At 45.1% G+C, this 16,806-nt stretch overlaps 1 protein-coding gene across 12 annotated transcripts in view; it reads right to left on the bottom strand.

Moving 5' to 3' along the window:
- The window catches only part of sox5 (SRY-box transcription factor 5), a 259,406-nt gene that overhangs the window by 41,911 nt on the left and 200,689 nt on the right, over positions 1-16,806 (bottom strand). For 11 of the 12 annotated variants that reach the window (XM_084346189.1, XM_084346195.1, XM_084346190.1 and 8 more), the window contains 2 exons: positions 5,545-5,631; positions 212-384 (listed from right to left, as the gene is read on the bottom strand). In XM_084346189.1, coding sequence (XP_084202315.1) covers positions 212-384; positions 5,545-5,631 — 260 coding nt within the window. The remainder of the gene's footprint in view (positions 1-211; positions 385-5,544; positions 5,632-16,806) is intronic. The other variant, XM_084346200.1, reaches the window with a different exon arrangement.

Here is a 16,806-nt window from a genome sequence, read left to right as displayed (position 1 = left end):
GCCTTTGCTTACTGTTTCCTCTTTCCTATATAACGATATCTTCAGATGAGGAGAAAGTCTTAAAAGGTGCTGATCTGAGATATACCACATACTTCAGGTGATTCATTTTTTATTTAAAGCCATACGTAATGTCGAGTTAGGATGGATTTTCTTCTTTGCAGCACACAAAGCATTTACAAATGAAGCCCTTAACATGCAGCGTGTTCTCTACCTGGTCCTGCTGCTGCTTGGCCAGCTCCATCTGCTGCCTCTGCTTCTCCATCTGCGAGGCGGCCAGCTTCTTCTGCTCCTCGTGGGCCGCCAGGAGCTGCTCCCTCAGGCTGCTCAACTGGCCAATCATGCCCATGAGCTGGCGCTCTTTCTCCGCCAGGCTGTCTGGGGTACCTATGGTAAGAGAGAGAGAGGGGAGGGGAGGAAGAGGGGTCAAAGGTGAGATGGTAGCACTTTGAAGAAGATTGTAAGACTCGGTTGAGGTTACACTCTGAAACGCCATCATTTAAAAGGAATGTTTGGTTTGGTTTAGGCTAAAAACAAATGTTTGATTGTTCATGCATAATTTGTAAGCAAATATAACTTCATATTTTATTTTTATTTTTCCTTTTGTGTATACAGCAACCTCCAGGCGTTCTGGCTGATGACAAATACATGAATAATATTACTGCATGCAACAGTGTTATGAGCTATTTATTACATGTTTATATAGTGGTTCTAAATGATAAAAAAAGAAAACGAGGTAAAAAAAATGATACAAAATCTAAAACTGGGATGTCATTTTCATGGCTATCCGGAGGCCAGAAAGGATTGTGGGGGTGAGGTTAAAGGTCAGAGGCATGAAGGAGAGGAAAGGAGGAGGAAGGAACAACAAAGTGGTGTAAAGCTATCCATGGCTTGTTGGCCAAGCTAAAATATGTCTGGTTAGGGGGTTTAGACGGTAGGAGGGGGCACGTCAACGGAAGGTGCGTTTGGCGAAGTGCGTATGTGTGCCGCAAAGTTGTAAAACCAGATGTTGACTTATTTTCCTGGGCGCAGAAGGCCAGCCGTGATCGCTCAAGCTACATTCATCACTGCCTTTATTGCCTTATTGAAATCATGAAAATAAATCTGGCTGAGGAAACATTTGTAAACAGTCAAAATGTGGAGGCAAAACAAATGGACAATCTGAGCCAGATTCATATGTTTAACAAACAAAATAAATCTTCAGCCAGGTTTGAAAATTTACATTTCTTACTAAAACTTCCAGTAAAATATAAAAGGATTTGATTGGCACTGAATTGTGGGTAAATTTGGAGATTGGTCTATCAAGCTGTACTTTGTGTGTGTGTGTGTGTGTGTGAAAGAAAGAGAGGAAAAATAAAAGAAAAAGAGAGAAGGAGAGTGTGTCTGGTCTGTGTTTACCCTGCAGTCAGCCAACCTCCTGCTCACATTTAGCATGGCCTGACCTCTGACCTCTCAGATCCTGACATACCAGCTCCATTACACACACGCACGCACACACACAATTACACATACACACATCCACACGAGACCTAAATCATTCAACAGGATGTAGTTAGAGAGAGGCACATTGAGGCACAATCAGTACAAGTGTGTGTGCCCATGTCTGGTCGTATGTACCAATGTTTGCCTACATGCCTTCAGTGTCTGTGTGTGTGTGTGTATGTGTGTGTGTGCGTGCGTGTGTGCGTGTGACGTGCATGTGTGGAACAGCACAATCCCCCATTGTTCTTCAGCTGCTACCTTTAACAGGGCCACATTCCTGCGCCAGTCAAACCAGATGAGGAAGAGAAGAGGAGAAAGAGAGGGAAAGAAAGAGAGACGCAACGGGGGATGAAAGGGGCAGTCGGGAGAAGGGATGTAGGGAGTGAAGGCTAGGGCTGCTGACCTGGCCTTTGACTGCTCAGGAAGGTGAGAGCCATCCATTTGTCCTCCCTGTTGGTGGCAACCTCCTTGCCCCCCTGTCCCCCCCCCCTCCGCCTCCACTGCCCACCGACACCCCTCCTCCTCCCTCACTTCCCTCCGCACTCCATCCATCCGCCAACAATGAACAATAAAGGCAACTGTCGGGAGCACTGGCCGCTGGAAAAATAAACACGCCGCTGTCCTAACTCACAGACCCACCTTTGTAGAGCCAGAAATGTGTGTGTGTGCGTGCCTGTGTGTGCGTATAGCCAAAGCTGACCAAGACAAGAAAGAGCCTTGTGTTAAAAACGTTAGGCCGTTCAAATGGGGGGTGAAGAGGTGGGGAGGAAGGGGGCAAGGGGGAGAGAAGAAGGATAAGGGGGGTTGCAAAGGTGAAACGATTGATCAAAGGAGTCTTTCTTGTAGGGGGTTCTTGTTGGGGTTAACCCCCCTTTACATACATACACACACACACACATCCATGCACACGCACAAATGCAAACACAGTAAAACTGGGCGCTTCTGTGCAAAACAGTGCGTACGTTGAGGTGGAAGGACATTCCTTTAGTTAGGTGTGTGAAAGCGAAGACAGCCTCTCTATTCTTTTTCTACAAGCTGTTCTCAATCCGCTCTCAGCTGTGGATCTTTTATCAGCAAACCAGAGTATTTGCAGAAGACGAAGGAGAATCCAAGAAAACAACACGCTTCCTAACTGAGATGAGTTTACACTCCTACGTGGACCAAGCTGCCTCTTTCCCTCCCATTCAGACTTTGAGAATTTCTGCGGTCGCCCCATAAATCAGCTTGTGTTGGCTTGTTTCCTCAGCTGCTGCAAGGCGGGCGGGTGGATCGATAACTGGTTTCCTCCATCGGTTTACACACATTCCTCCTTAGGCAGATTGCTATGGCCCGCGCTCACCTACGAGCCTGCTGAACCAACACCGGTCCTCTCCTTTTCCCTTGCACACACATGTGCGTGGCGTAATTAACCAATTTGTAACAATGTTATACTTGTCACCTCGTTCGCAGGGCTAATTAATGACCCGGCTGCATTGATAACTCCCCCCTGGTAAGGCGGGAGAAGCGGGGATGAGACGGCTGAGCAGGAAGAGAGAGAGTGGGGGAGCGGGAAGGACTAAAGGGATAAGACACAGATATGTTGGTGGAGGAGAGAAGATGGTGAAGGAATGACGTGAGGGTTAAGGGTGAAGAAGGAGAGGAAGAAAAGGAAGGGAGACACGCTGCAGGGAGGTATAAGAAGTATAAGAGGTCTATTCAGAAGGATATTTACATTGAGACCTTAACACAATTACTGCAAATAATCGAATAAGGTTAATATTAACGTTTGATTAAAGCACTTACTACTTGGTTAACAGTAACCTGATTTTCCACTAACTCATGTTTACTTGATTTGACTGACTACATGATTTGTAACCCACAGACAATATCTTGTTATTACTGTTTACTGCTTCTCATACCGGAGGGAAAATGTTTAAAAGCTCATGCAGCGCCTTGTGGGCAGTAGTTTGAGAAAATGTGAATTAAATGATACAAAGGATATTTTGATTTGATTAAATTGGTGCAGCCGTAAAGAATCTTGGGGCTTGGGTTTAAATCTTTCCCTCAGTGTAACATCATGGAGTGCCGAACCAAGCTGATACTGTACATAAGGCTGTCGTACAGTGTGTAAAGATGGATGAGGGGCCATTCAAAAGGAAAATCAAGAGTTTATGAGATTACTCTTTCTTGTCACTCTCTGATAGATCTGATAGGAATGACACTATATACTGTGGGGATATTTATTAGTTTAGTCCTGTGAGTTCCATACTTTTGTGTGTATGTGTGTGTTGCTTTGTGAACCGCATGGGGCCCTTTACCGATGTTGCTTCTCAATAAGGCTGACGGAGCGGGAGGCAGTGGCTCAAAATCACTTTGTTCCCCTCAAAAGGCTCTTCAATGGAATTCGATGGGGGGAAAAAAGTCAAGGGACAAATGAGAGCAACGTGTGCACGCACACACACACACACACACACACACACCCCGATACATTCAAACTGTTAACACGAGCGGGTGCATGAACACTTGACTTTCCATATATTTCTCTTTTTTCCCCACAATCACGGGCACAAGTTCACACTCACAGACACACATTGTTATGTAAGCGCCATCTAAATGGACTTGACTGCCATTGGCACACATACTTGCACTACCACTGCACAAGCACACACATGCAAACATACATACTCCTGATATTTCTCCCCAGCTGTTGCTGTGTGGTGCGCCAAGCGGGACGCCCCACACAGAAATGTCAGCACGGCAGGGAGCTGGGAAAAGGGGGTTTGATCAATGGAGCCCCCCTCTCGACGGCCATGCCGCTCCGCAAGGCTCTTTGATTACATATTGCTTTGCCTCCTAATGAAGCTCAATTACTGGAGGAGAACGACAGCTTTGCCCTGGAGTTACAGGGAATAATGGCTTAGACTCTTCCACCACTCTCTCTCATTTCTCTCTACATCTTTTCTCCCCCTCGTGCTCTCGTTCTCTCGGGCTGATTCTTGCTCCTACATATTCACAGCGCAGCTCTCTTGTTCCGCTTTTTGTTTCACTTCGTGCCCTCTGTCCTGGCCTGTCTGTCTCGCTCTGGGATGTTAAGAAGGGTTGATGTGGATAAAATGGGTGATTAACACCGAGATTAACACAGAGCTGATGGACTGGCGGAGGCGTCATTGACTCTTTGGTCAAACACGAGACGTAGCAAGCAGCTTGGTTCAGTTCATTTGAGTTCAGTTCAACTCAATTCAGTCAATACCAGTTTAGCTCAGTTCAGTTCAACTTAACCTTGAACCAGAACCAGTTTTTCTTTTAATTTCACTCCCTTTACTTACAGGCTCATGGCCTGGAGGAGTTACCTTGGCATGACATTTATTGCTTTTTTTAGGATAATTTGGTCTCATCATTAATGCCATCAACTAACATGTGAGTGGTTGCATTCATGATCCAGGACAGCGTGCATGATAGGAAAAAGTTTCATGCAAATTGTTTGGGGTTTTTCCCTGTATGTCCGCAGGCTTTCAAGACACCAAATGCTGAATGTATTTTATTCGATAGGGGAAAGAGGTAGTATTCTGTGTTCAATGTTGATGGGACATTCTGAGCCTTAGTATGATAAAATTATGTAACCAAAATCATTAAACTACAGATAAACAAAACTACAAATTTGAAGCAACTTTTTAAGCAACTTCTCATGTTGATTTCGTCTCACTCATTTCTATCGGGATGACTATGTTTTAGTTTTTGCTGCTGTTTTTCTCATAATGCTTGATGTAAACAGGAAATAAAATGTTGTTGCACCTGGGCTACACCCGACCCCTGCTTTTTTTTTTTTTTACATATCTGTTTTTATTTGGTGAATCTGCCCCATGAAAAGTTACATTAGTTGCCAGCAGTTCGTCAGAACTATCACCATGGACACAGACAAATACCAAATGGGCATTATCTTTATTTTGGTATCAGGGCGAAAGACTTGAAGTTAAAATGAGTCTTTCTTAAAGGTTTTAGAGGTGCATCAATCAAGTTCAAAGGTTTAATTGAGTTTCCTAACAGCTAGATTAAGTTTAGGTCTGTTGTTATTTGGTTGTACCATACCTTTAATTTCTCCGATGTGCCCTGAGCCCATGGCCAAAAGTTTATCCTTCCAGTCCTTTGACAACAGCCTCTCAATGCTGGGGGCCTCTGTTTAAGGGAGGGAGGGGTGGGGGGGTGGAGGGGGGTTGCAGAGGAAAGAGAGAGAGAGGGATTCAGTTGGCTGGCCAACATGACAATAAAGCTCATTTAAAGTCCATTTGCTGTAATAAAGGCAGCGGCAGCTCAGCCTAATGGCCGCATCAGCAGGAGAGAGAGGGAGCGAGAGGGAGAGAAAGGTGGAAAGAGAGAAGCTGATAATCGAAAGAGAGGAAATCTGAAGAACAAAAACAAGTGAGCAAAAGGGAGAGAGCGAGAGAGGCAGCGCAAGATAAAGAGAGAGACAAGTGGAGGAGAGAGGGAGAGAAAGAGAGAGGCTTTTTCCCTCTCACCTGCTGCTAGAGAATCATTAGCCCTGTGGGCCCTGAGACAAAGAGGGCCTTAATGCACCCGCCACAATGGACACATTATCAGCTAGCGCTTTGTTTTCAACACACACTCCACAGACCCTTACACGCACACACACCCCTGCACAAACAGACATATGTGCGCACAGACACATACCCGCGGAATTACTAATTGCGATCCTAACTATGGTCACATGTGGATGTACACACACACACGTGCACACACACGCACGCATGCACTGTGACTGAAATGAAAATGTCACACAAGAGAGCATACACATGTAGAGAATCAATCCTCAATGTGTGCATGTACACGCACTCATAGACATCAAACACACGCATGCACACATACAGACATGCTGCAATCACCCTGTTGACTGTTATCGACGTGGACAAAGGGAAAGAAGGGATATGATCAGACAAAGGAAGACTAGAAAGTGTGAAGTAAGAGGGTGACAGCGAGAGGGAGAGAAGGAGGGAGGGAGACAGGGAGAGGGAGTAGTCTATTTACTGGGAGCCATCTGCACATGGGATGCGAGGCCTTGTGAAGGAAAGAGGTTTTACACTTTGAGTGGGGAGATTAACCCCATCAGCCAACGCAAACACACATACTTGAATGCACAAACACCCACAAAACACACAGATGCATGCATGCACGATGAATGCACTTGAATGAGCTCATATATATATAGCTACACACACACACACAAGTATAAACATTGGCAACTGCTGATGGCAGGCGAAAAGTTTGTTGGTGACTGGATTAATTTTTTTTCCCATAATGACAAGAGTGATTTAAGAAAAAAAAAAGTCTTAATCTCACTGGCATGAGACAGCCTGCCTACACAAACACACACACACACACACACACACACACTGGGGCACAAACACGAGACGCGCGAGAGAGCGAAGTGTCCGGTGCGCTGAGCTGAACAGCTTAGCGCTTTTCTCCGCTAAGTGAGACATTAACGCACACACACACGCACACACAACAACAAACCAAAGTACTTTAAACATCATCCAAACACAAAAAGCGGTGCTTTTTCCTAAACGTCTTTCTTTCCTCTTCATCCCTCCATTTTTTCTGTCTGTGATGGAATGGGGAATCGAGGATGAGGAACCACCTGGAGATTTTTAGGCTTTAAAATGACACACGATCGCACAAAAACAAGAACGCATACGAGAGAGTCAAGACATACAAGCTCAGCTCAGACACACACACACACACACAAAGCACTGCAGTGTGTCCTACATACTATTCCTTGGTTTGTGTGTGTTAGTGCATGCGTGCCTACAGCTTCCCCAGAGGCCTGAATCAGGTCCTTTCCTCTGGCTTCAAGACCAGAGCATTCACGCTCCGCTGATTACAATGGGACATTCGCAAACATACACACAAATAGCAGAAGATCAATGTTGAACTTCAGGGCAGTGCACCTCTCTCTCTCTTTTTCTCATCCTTCTCTCTTGCCTTTTTAAATCCCTCTACCTTCCTTAGTCCTTGGACTCTGACTGGTCTGTCCTTGGTTATTTTTTTCTGACACTGCCACTCAGCCAGTTAGTCAGCAAACTGAGTTTCAGCGCTGCATCCCTGATGTGCCCTAGTGCTTTCTGTCCAAAGCCATCGTAGCCTTGAGGGAATAAGTTAGCAGGAGGAGGAGAGACGGAGAATTTGTTGCAAAAACAGGGAGGAGGGCAGAAACATGCGTACAGACGAGGAAAGAGTAGAAGAAAGAGTGTGCTCCTGTGTTTTTATACCCCCCCGTGACAGCTGTCTCACCATCACCCCAACAGGTGCTATTAGCCCCTGGCGCACCCCCCCCTCCCTTTTTCTCTCTACTGTCTCTCACTCTCATCTCTCCCTCCAGCCCCCTCTCCCTCAACAATGACAGAGGCTTTTAAGCCAAAGAGCTTTGACAAGTGAGAGGGAACAACAAATGGCAGTGTCGCCTGTTCTCTTTCCATAGCACTCCCTCTCTGTCTCCATCTCCTAGTTATTATTTTTATTTATTAACAGGGCTGCAGTTATTGTCCCCAGTGACAGGCGGGGGCCACTTTAACTATTAATAAAAAGCCAAGAGGCTCTTTCATTGTGCGGCGGATGGCAAAAAACAGGAGGAAATGGGCAGGGAGAGGGGAGAGGAGAGGAGGAGAGGAGAGGAGAGGAGGAGAGGAGAGGAGAGGAGAGGAGAGGAGAGGAGGAGAAGAGTTGCTGTAGCTCTTAGTGAGATGTTGATTGATGTGGTGATCACTATGAAGAATGAACCCCCACTGTCACTCTTGATAAACTACAAACACACACACACACTCCACAGACAGGACACTAACCCACGCACACGCAAACTCTGTGCATCAGTTAAAAGATGTGTGACATCCTGAAACCTCACAAAAACGTCTGACTCCTGCATTAGCTTCTCATCATGGTTGTTTGGGCAGTAGAAGACTTTCAGCTGCCAAGTGCACTTCCTTCTATTCTATATGAATATAAAATGTGGTCACCTTTAGCTGACACTGCACTCACTAACAACTTTTCAGATGCAAATCAATTCTTGACAGTGTTTCCACTTCTCTCATATCCAAGGATTTTTTTGGTTCAGCTGATTTTATACTCTGTAATAATTCAAGAGGTTTTCATAAAATTAGCTTGACAGATAAATGGAAACCCAGCAAGCATCTACTACTGCTAATTGAGGCCAAGAATCACATAATAAAAGAGGACAGCACAACACTTTCCATAAAAATCAGAGAAGCTACTCCCTGTTCTTCTGACGTGTGTGTGTGCTTTGTGTGAGGTAAGGAGTTTGGTGCCCACGCAGGGGTGTGGGCCACATATTTGCAGGGTGGGGTGTCAGGAGCTGAGGGCGAGGGAGGATACCCGCCTCCCCCATTTGACAAAAACGAAGGGGTGAGGAAAATGTGCAGAAGAAGGGGAGAGAGGAAGTCAGTGTGAGTCGTACAGGGCGGTGTAGGTGTGTGTGTGCGTGTGTGTGTTCATGTCAGCCCCTTGAAATGCAGTTTTCCTCTTTAGTTGCTTTAAGTTTGGGAAAAAAATCATTGCATAAATATTCTGTATCAGCTTGTTCCAACTCCTTATTAAAGCTTTATGATGTGTACACTGAATGAAAAATTTAAATCCAATATTCCAGATGTTGTGCGCAAGTTTTCTTTTATTTATTTCTTTCCATTTCCTCAAATTTATGGTATCTTTTGGATCAGACCCCTTTTAAAAACCATCATCTTGTTTTGACTGCACGACTGTGAATCCAGCCGTAGTACATTCAAGCGAAAAAAAACCACACATTAATTCGTCCGTGGGTGACGTTCCTGTTCCGATCCCGCACAGCTAAGAGAGGGATTCTGGGAAAAGCAGAGGGGGGAAAGCGCTGACAATAACTCTGGAATCGTCGGCTATTATCTTGGCTCATTGGCTCAAACGGAGTCAAGCTGCTGCCCTGCAGCCGAGCCAAAACAACCCCGTCCACCTGCCGAGAGAGGGAGAGAGAGAAAAACTGTGTGCATGTGTGTGTGTTTGTGTTAGAGCGAGCCCCCATCCGGCTTTTGGATCCACTGTGAGCTTTTGGTTCAGAAGCTGCTGGAGAGAGGGAGAGAGAGAGAGAGAGATGGGAGGAGACTCAACTCCAGTCCAGCTCGCTCCGACCGACCTCACAAACAATACCTCTCTCTCTCTCCCTCTCTCTTACTTTCTATTTTTCACTCAGACGTTTTGCCCTGAGTCACCACAAGCGGCCAGCTCTATTTTTCCTATTATCTCATATTTGTGAAGCCTGGAGACCTTTAGAGGAAAAGGGGGGGAAGGGAGGAGGAGGAGGAGGAGGAGGAGGAGGAAGAGGGGGGTTTGTGGAAAGAGAGAGAGAGAGAGAGGGGAGGAAAAGAGAAAGAGAGAGAAAGAGCCCGGACCCTCGGGTGCACAACAAAGGGACCTCTGTGCCAGCGCCAGGCCCAGCCGGGCTCAGAGGAGGGTGGAGGATGAAGGAGGAGAACGAAGACGAGGAGGAGGAGGAGGAGGGCCCACAGGAAAGGGCCCTGGCTTGGGAGCCGTGGCCGGCCCTTATATCCCGAAAAACAGGCTCCACATTGACTTGGGCCTTGGCAGACGTGGGGAGGCTCCAGCTACTCTCCCCCTCCTTTCCTTCTCCCCCTCCACCCTCCTCCCTCCCAAAACCGAGCAGGGGTCAGCATTGAATAAGCAATTATACAAGCACTGGTGGAGTTTGTCTGAGACCGCCACCCTGAACACTGAAGTATTGAGATGGAAGGAAGGAGTAAGAGCGAGAGACGGAGAGAGGGGAAAGATGTGTGGTGACTTCTGTGGTGGAAACACATTACCCGGCAGCCATGACGGAGACAAGTAGAGAACGTTTTCATGTGATCTACAGATTAGATTATAACCAGTGACCGACTGTCATGTCAACACCTTTCGCAGGTTACGGTCAAAAAAGACCTGGTTGACTCATCATTTCCTTGAAGTATGCGCTGAAATACCAATTGTTTCACTGTAAATAATAGACACCAAGGAGGTCTGTCCACATTTTTCCTAACCATTAATGAAAAAAATAACTTTTTCTTCTCAAGCAGGCTGCAGTTACACCTGCACATCGCTCACTCACACTCACTTACAAATACTCTATTTTTCTTTTAAACTACAGCAAGTATTCATTAATGCAAAACAGAAAAAAGTAGCGTTACTATTTAAATAACATGAGGTGACTTAAGTCTTTCAGTAGTGAAATGTTACAACTCGGACGGACTGGATCTTCTGCATTATGAAGATGTTCAAAGGAACTTCAGAGAAGCAGAATGTGGAATCTGACTGCTCACTTATTTACGCCCTCTTGGTGCTGCAGCTTTGCTTTGCAGTTCGGCTGTTCCCTCTCGCACTGACGGCATCAACATACTCCATTACGAAATGATGATGTTGATATTTTGATGATCAATTCATGTCTGGTTGAGCTGGGCCATGTGTCTGGACACATTTTCATCGATTCCTTCTAAAGACGGTCCAATCGTTCCAAAGCGACAGGGGGGTGGGCGTGCCAAGATTATGGGCAGAAAAAAAAAAACAGGGGCAGTACACAACGGATCGAGAGAGGAGAAAGAGACAGGGAGGGAAATGTATCAAAAAGCTTTTTGTCCAAGCCCACCTCGCACCACCACCTCCGCAAGGTTAGCCGCTAACGGTACCAATTACTGGCTTGTTGTTGGGGAGAACAGCGCTTGGCAACAGTTGCGGTGGTGGCCGGGTCTCTGTGTAAACACTTAAACCCCTCTCCTCCTCCTCATCCCCCTCCTTACTCTCTACCCCTGTCCCAGTGCTCCCTGTCTCCCACTGAAGCAGAGGATGTGCATTTTTATATATATGTCTGTGTGTGTATGTGTGAGTTAGATTCAGTCCCTGGCCGGTCTCAACGTCTACAGTGACTTTATATACAGAAGCTGCTCCGACTTTGGTTATTAATAAACACCCAGACCACTAGGCAGGCTGGGGGGGACACATACTGATACACACACATACTGAAAGTATTTAGCACACACACAGAGCGTGACATCAGCTTCTGAGAATTTAAAGACTGTTATTCACCTTGCAAAGTAAGTTAAGTTTTTGGGTGAAGCGACAAGGGACATATGGTCCTCCCCTAAAGTACTGTGACAATCACAGACGCGTCTCTAAACACATTTCGAGGCGACACACCTGTTAGCAGAAAACACGCATGCACACGCACATAATATCACTTGCCAAAACACCTAAAGACTTACGGGGGAGAGGGCTTTATTTTTGTCTATTTTTAAGTGAGATGAAGTTTGAGGGAAAAAAAAGCTTAAAAAAAGAACAAATTTTCCTTTCATGTAAACGTGAGGAAAAAATATACAGAAGCGCAACAGATGTACCGGGACATTTTTTTCTCATTCCAATATGAGGGTATGTATGGACATATAGCAACATGTTATCGTTAAATGTGACGTTCTAAGAATAGGCCACAGCGCATAAAGTGAAAATTTACAAGGGTGTCAGTCAACAATTTAATAAATTGAAAATCCATTTATCTGAATACAGAGTTCTGCCCTTCACTCCACTGCCTTTCCCTAACAGATGGTGTTGTGGGTGCTTATGTCCAATTTGATTTGAACCAAACCCTCAGCCAATTTTTACACTGGCATGAAATCTCAGCGAGCCAGATCCACACACTGGCAGTCAGAAATAGCAGCGGAGAGGGCGCGACATTGTGAAAGAACGATGAAGGGCAAAATCTGGAGCGACATTCGAGAAAGTCGCAGAAAAACTTTCCTTGTTGTCTCGTTTCGCTTGTGTGCTGTTTTTTTTCCCTTCCTTTTTCTCTCCCTCCTCTGCATGTTGTTTTTGTGCCGAGCTGGAGAAATTAGCGATGCTATCTTAATGCCGTGTTTTTGCGGGAGACAGAGAAACGTTCCTTTCACACACACAGACACACACACTCGCGCCATTTTCCCAATTGCCTCTGTGACCTCCATTATCATTAAATGGTGTTTGATAGCATCTAGACATTTGAATCCGCTGTGAACTAATTCAGGCTCGGCCCCTGATAGCCGCTGCCACTGCACCTTATTAGGGACAAGCTATGGGACTGAACACAGATCCCATTTTCATTTTACGACCTCATACTTTACAGGCTGAAGAGACCGAGTGTCAACTGCGGTACTGATAACCACCAAATACTGCCTGCTAATTGCTTGGTTAACAAACAGCGCCTCATGAGGGACTTTTGAATAGATAATAGAGGTTCACATGCAACAATGGGTCAGGCTGTATTTAAAACTCAATGTATTCACTGAGGATCCTTTGAAAAGCTGCTCTGACAAGTATATTGTATCCAGCTGCTGCTGTCAGGTGAAAACCTTGTATGTCTTGAATGCAAACCTTTCAGAAGGAAAGAAAAGTCATTGCCTTTTTTACATGATCTGATTTATTTTGAGACCGTTTCATAAACCAAAGAGGTCAAAGAGTTTTCTCAACCAACAGAAATGTATGATTTTATCTAACAACTAAACCATGAAAATTACTTAAATGAGATTTTCAGCAAGAATTTCTGAGTTATGCGCGGATACAAATGAAATGTAAACTCTCAAGGAAAAATGTGATTTAATCAGTGACCTGTGAATCAACCAATCAGACAAGCCGAAAAAAACTAAAAGCATGTCTGCAAATTCTACTTTCTCAAACTGATGTCAGAGTGAGGAGAGGGTTAAACAGTCGGGGCCGGCACTCTCTTAATGCATGCACATCTCTCCCTGTCAAAAGCATCCTGTTGAAGTAGGCCAAGGCATGTGTATTGGTGTGTAACTGTGTGTGCGTATGTGTGTCGTACACACTGGCTCGGGCTGCTGTAATGGAAAATGACACTTGCAATCTGTCTCGTGGCAATAACCCCTCTTCAGTGCTCTTGTCTCCACTCCATGCTCGTGCACATGCACAGGCGCGCACGCTCCGTGTCTCTTGTCATCGCAGCAGCCCCCCGGGCCATCCTTGTCACTGCACAGCTTTATTGCATCACTTTAACGTGACAACAAAAGAAGACATTGTGCATTGGGTCTGCCGCGTATAGGAGGGGAATGGACCCACGCATTAACTCTGCGAGAGACAGACTGAGAACACACACACACACACACGTTTGCAACGTTTTCTCTTGTGAGTCGTGACATTTTTCGTCTGCCTGTCAAAGCAATGACAGAGAGACAGACAGAACAGCAAGACACTCTTGACACACTAATGTTGCTTTGCATGTTGGAAGCCTATTCAAACAAGGCTGAGCTGTGACTTTAACCTCCCCTGCGCTTGCGTGTGTTGGTGCATGTGAGACTGATGGGTAAAGACTGTTATTTCTGATGCTATCATAGTTTTGGCCCAGTGTTGGTTCTTTGATTGACAGTTGGCTTGGCTTTGAGTGGCTTTGCTTTGCCGGACGGCGGAGGCGGGACCCGCCTATTCCAGTTAACGCGGACGCTGTTGACAAGCACAAACAGACGCACACGCACACACTTCTCCCTCTGTTTATGCGTCTGTTTGAGTCTTGATATTCGTCTCTGGCTCTTTTTGTCTTTCTTCTCTATGTGTGAATGTTTGTTCCATCTGTGCGTCGATCGGCCCGAGACAGAGCGCCTTGTAAAGTCTTAAGAATAGCCCACATTGTCCTGTGTGCTGCTCAAAGATAGGGCGACAGACATGTGAGAACCATTAGACCAATGGCAACAACAGTCCCAACAGCACTGGAATGCTCTGCTGACTAGTGTGTGTGTGTGTGTGTATGAGTGTGTGCGCCCCTGTGAATGTTTGTGTGCCTGACCTGCTGGAGTCTTACGAGTCATTGTGCTCTAATTATTCCCTCACGTCTCTCCCTGTAATTCTTTTCTTCCTCCCTTATTTTCGTGGCAAGATCACATCGTTTTCACGCGAAGAAAAAAAAAAGTTTGATTGGTTGATGAGATTTGCTTCTTCAGTAATGGCTGATGCTGCACGTTAGGTCACATTTAGATCATTTAGCCATCTGGACGGCTAGAACACATAAATTAAAAGATGGTGAAAGGAAACGCTGTAGGGACAGTGAATTGATATTTTTGCTCTTAAATTCCGCTTTTTAAAAACTGTACATCAATGAAAATAACCACCACTATTTAATAGAAACAGTATTAAAGGGGCACTCTACAATTTAACACATGGAGATCAGGTCACTTGTCAGACCACACAGTCTGTTAAAACAGTTCTATAATGTCTTCTGTAGCTCTAGAGGGACCTTTCAAAAGTTTGAAAAATAACCCTGATGATGTCAGCAGGGTTATCTTGACCTGGGCTTAAAACTTCAAAAAGAGAGCCAGCATTACAAACGGGAGGTGTGTGGTTTCAAAGAAGTGAGCATTAAGGAGCATGGGAGTGCATTGTCGGGATATCTGAGACACTGCTGTTTCAATTTGAACCACATTTTTAAAAATCCCTTGTGAGCACTTGTGAGAGAACTTTATGGGCACGCAATACTCATTTGTTAGAGAACCTGTTAAATTAGCTGATTTTACATTCAATAATGGCACTCGTGTGAACATACATCGTATGTGACATTTAAGTGCTTTGGCCAACGTGACAATTAATGGTCCTTTTGAGTTTTCTGAGGTTGATTTTAAACTTTTTCTAAAATACATGATTGCTTTCAAAATTGTTGTGAGCGGTGCCCACTTACTGTTTAGTCACACAGATTCACGATCATTATGGCTTGAACTGACTAGAAAGCTGCCAAGTCGAACTCAAAACAGCTCAAAAGTGTAGTCAGCACATTTCAATTTGATAAGTTCTGAGTCGAAACTTGATTGGCAGTTCAACCAAAACACTAATTAAAAGATAAATGCTCACAACACTGGAAGTATTTATAGTGTACAGTAAGTAATGGATGATTAGGATGTTTATCAAATCAAGCTTGGCCTTTCTATTAACATGTTGTCATTTGATTGAATCAATCCTGTGTTAATCTGATCATTCATATCTTTATTAGAACAAGTTAACTGTGTCAATTCAGTTACACGTATATTGACTTTATAGATGAATATCATAAAATGTATTTTACTTCAGCTCCCCTCCTCAGCTCCTTGCATCAGTACTTCTTTTCTTCCAGAACATTCCTGTCGGTTTTTGACCCTCTCCTCCTTCTCCCCCCCACCACTCCTCCAACAGACATCCACGACTCTTTGAGTGGGCTAATTGTCTTAACAACGTCTGGCTCAGAAGAGACTGGAGACTACAGTGGGGTATGATAACCTTGGTCATAACTTCGTTAGCGTAATTGAACAAACCAAGAAAACGGATGAGGAGGGCGTGATCTACAGTACACTGGGGCAAAAACTAGTGTAGTTAGTGTCCGCCGTCCGCCTGTGTTTTCACATGGTAAACTGATACGGGGGGAGGCTGGGGAGGCTAGACAGACGGCTCAATGTTAGAGAGTGCGTTGGGTGTGTGTGCTTTTTTGGGTGTAAGAGTGTGTCAGACAAACCGACATGACCTAACAAACAAGTGTCCAGTGTCTCAGTGTGGACGGCTCCTTGAACAAGCATCACAAGACTGTCTAGTGTGAAGCTTGCAAACAAACATGAGTACATGAGTTCAGATTGAGAGAGAGAGAAAAAAAAGTGTGTTAGAGAGAGAGAGAAAGACAGACAGCAAGAGGGAGAGAGATAAAGATAGATCAACAATCTGCCAGAAGGAAAAGATGGATTGTGGAATGTTTTCCCCCGATGTTTTCTGTCTATGAATGTGTTAGTGTATAAAATGGACCCAGATAGCATCATCACCACTCTGAAGCCCACTACTCACCATCTGACACACACACACACACACACACACACACACACACACACACACACACACACACACACACACACACACACACACACACACACACACGAGGCTTGCAAACTCCACCCACATCTAAAGGAGCCTTAAATAGTGCTGTTACACACCACTTACACACCGCTGATCATAGATATTCATAGTTAATCATCGTTTTACTCACAAATTTCAACAACAAGGATTCTAAATTTAAGCGAACAGTCGGGCAGAAAAGGGCTGTGAGCGTAGGAAGGGAGTCTGTGCCAAAAAAACGGTGACGCATGCAGACACACAAGCACACACGCTGATCATAAATGTATACGGTTGAAGTTTTATGGTAACACTTTGAAACAGCGGGGAGGGAAGAGGAATGTAAGAAACCCCTGGCAGGTGTGTAAATGTGTGTGCGCGCTGACTTCAGACAGGGCAGGATGGATGTTTTGGAGAAAAGACAGGAACAAG

The sequence above is a fragment of the Pagrus pagrus genome, assembly GCF_965226575.1.
Source record: "Pagrus pagrus genome assembly, chromosome: 23".
Classification (NCBI taxonomy): domain Eukaryota; kingdom Metazoa; phylum Chordata; class Actinopteri; order Spariformes; family Sparidae; genus Pagrus; species Pagrus pagrus.
Note: the sequence above shows the minus strand (reverse complement) of the source record. Positions and strands in the feature narration are given on the sequence as shown.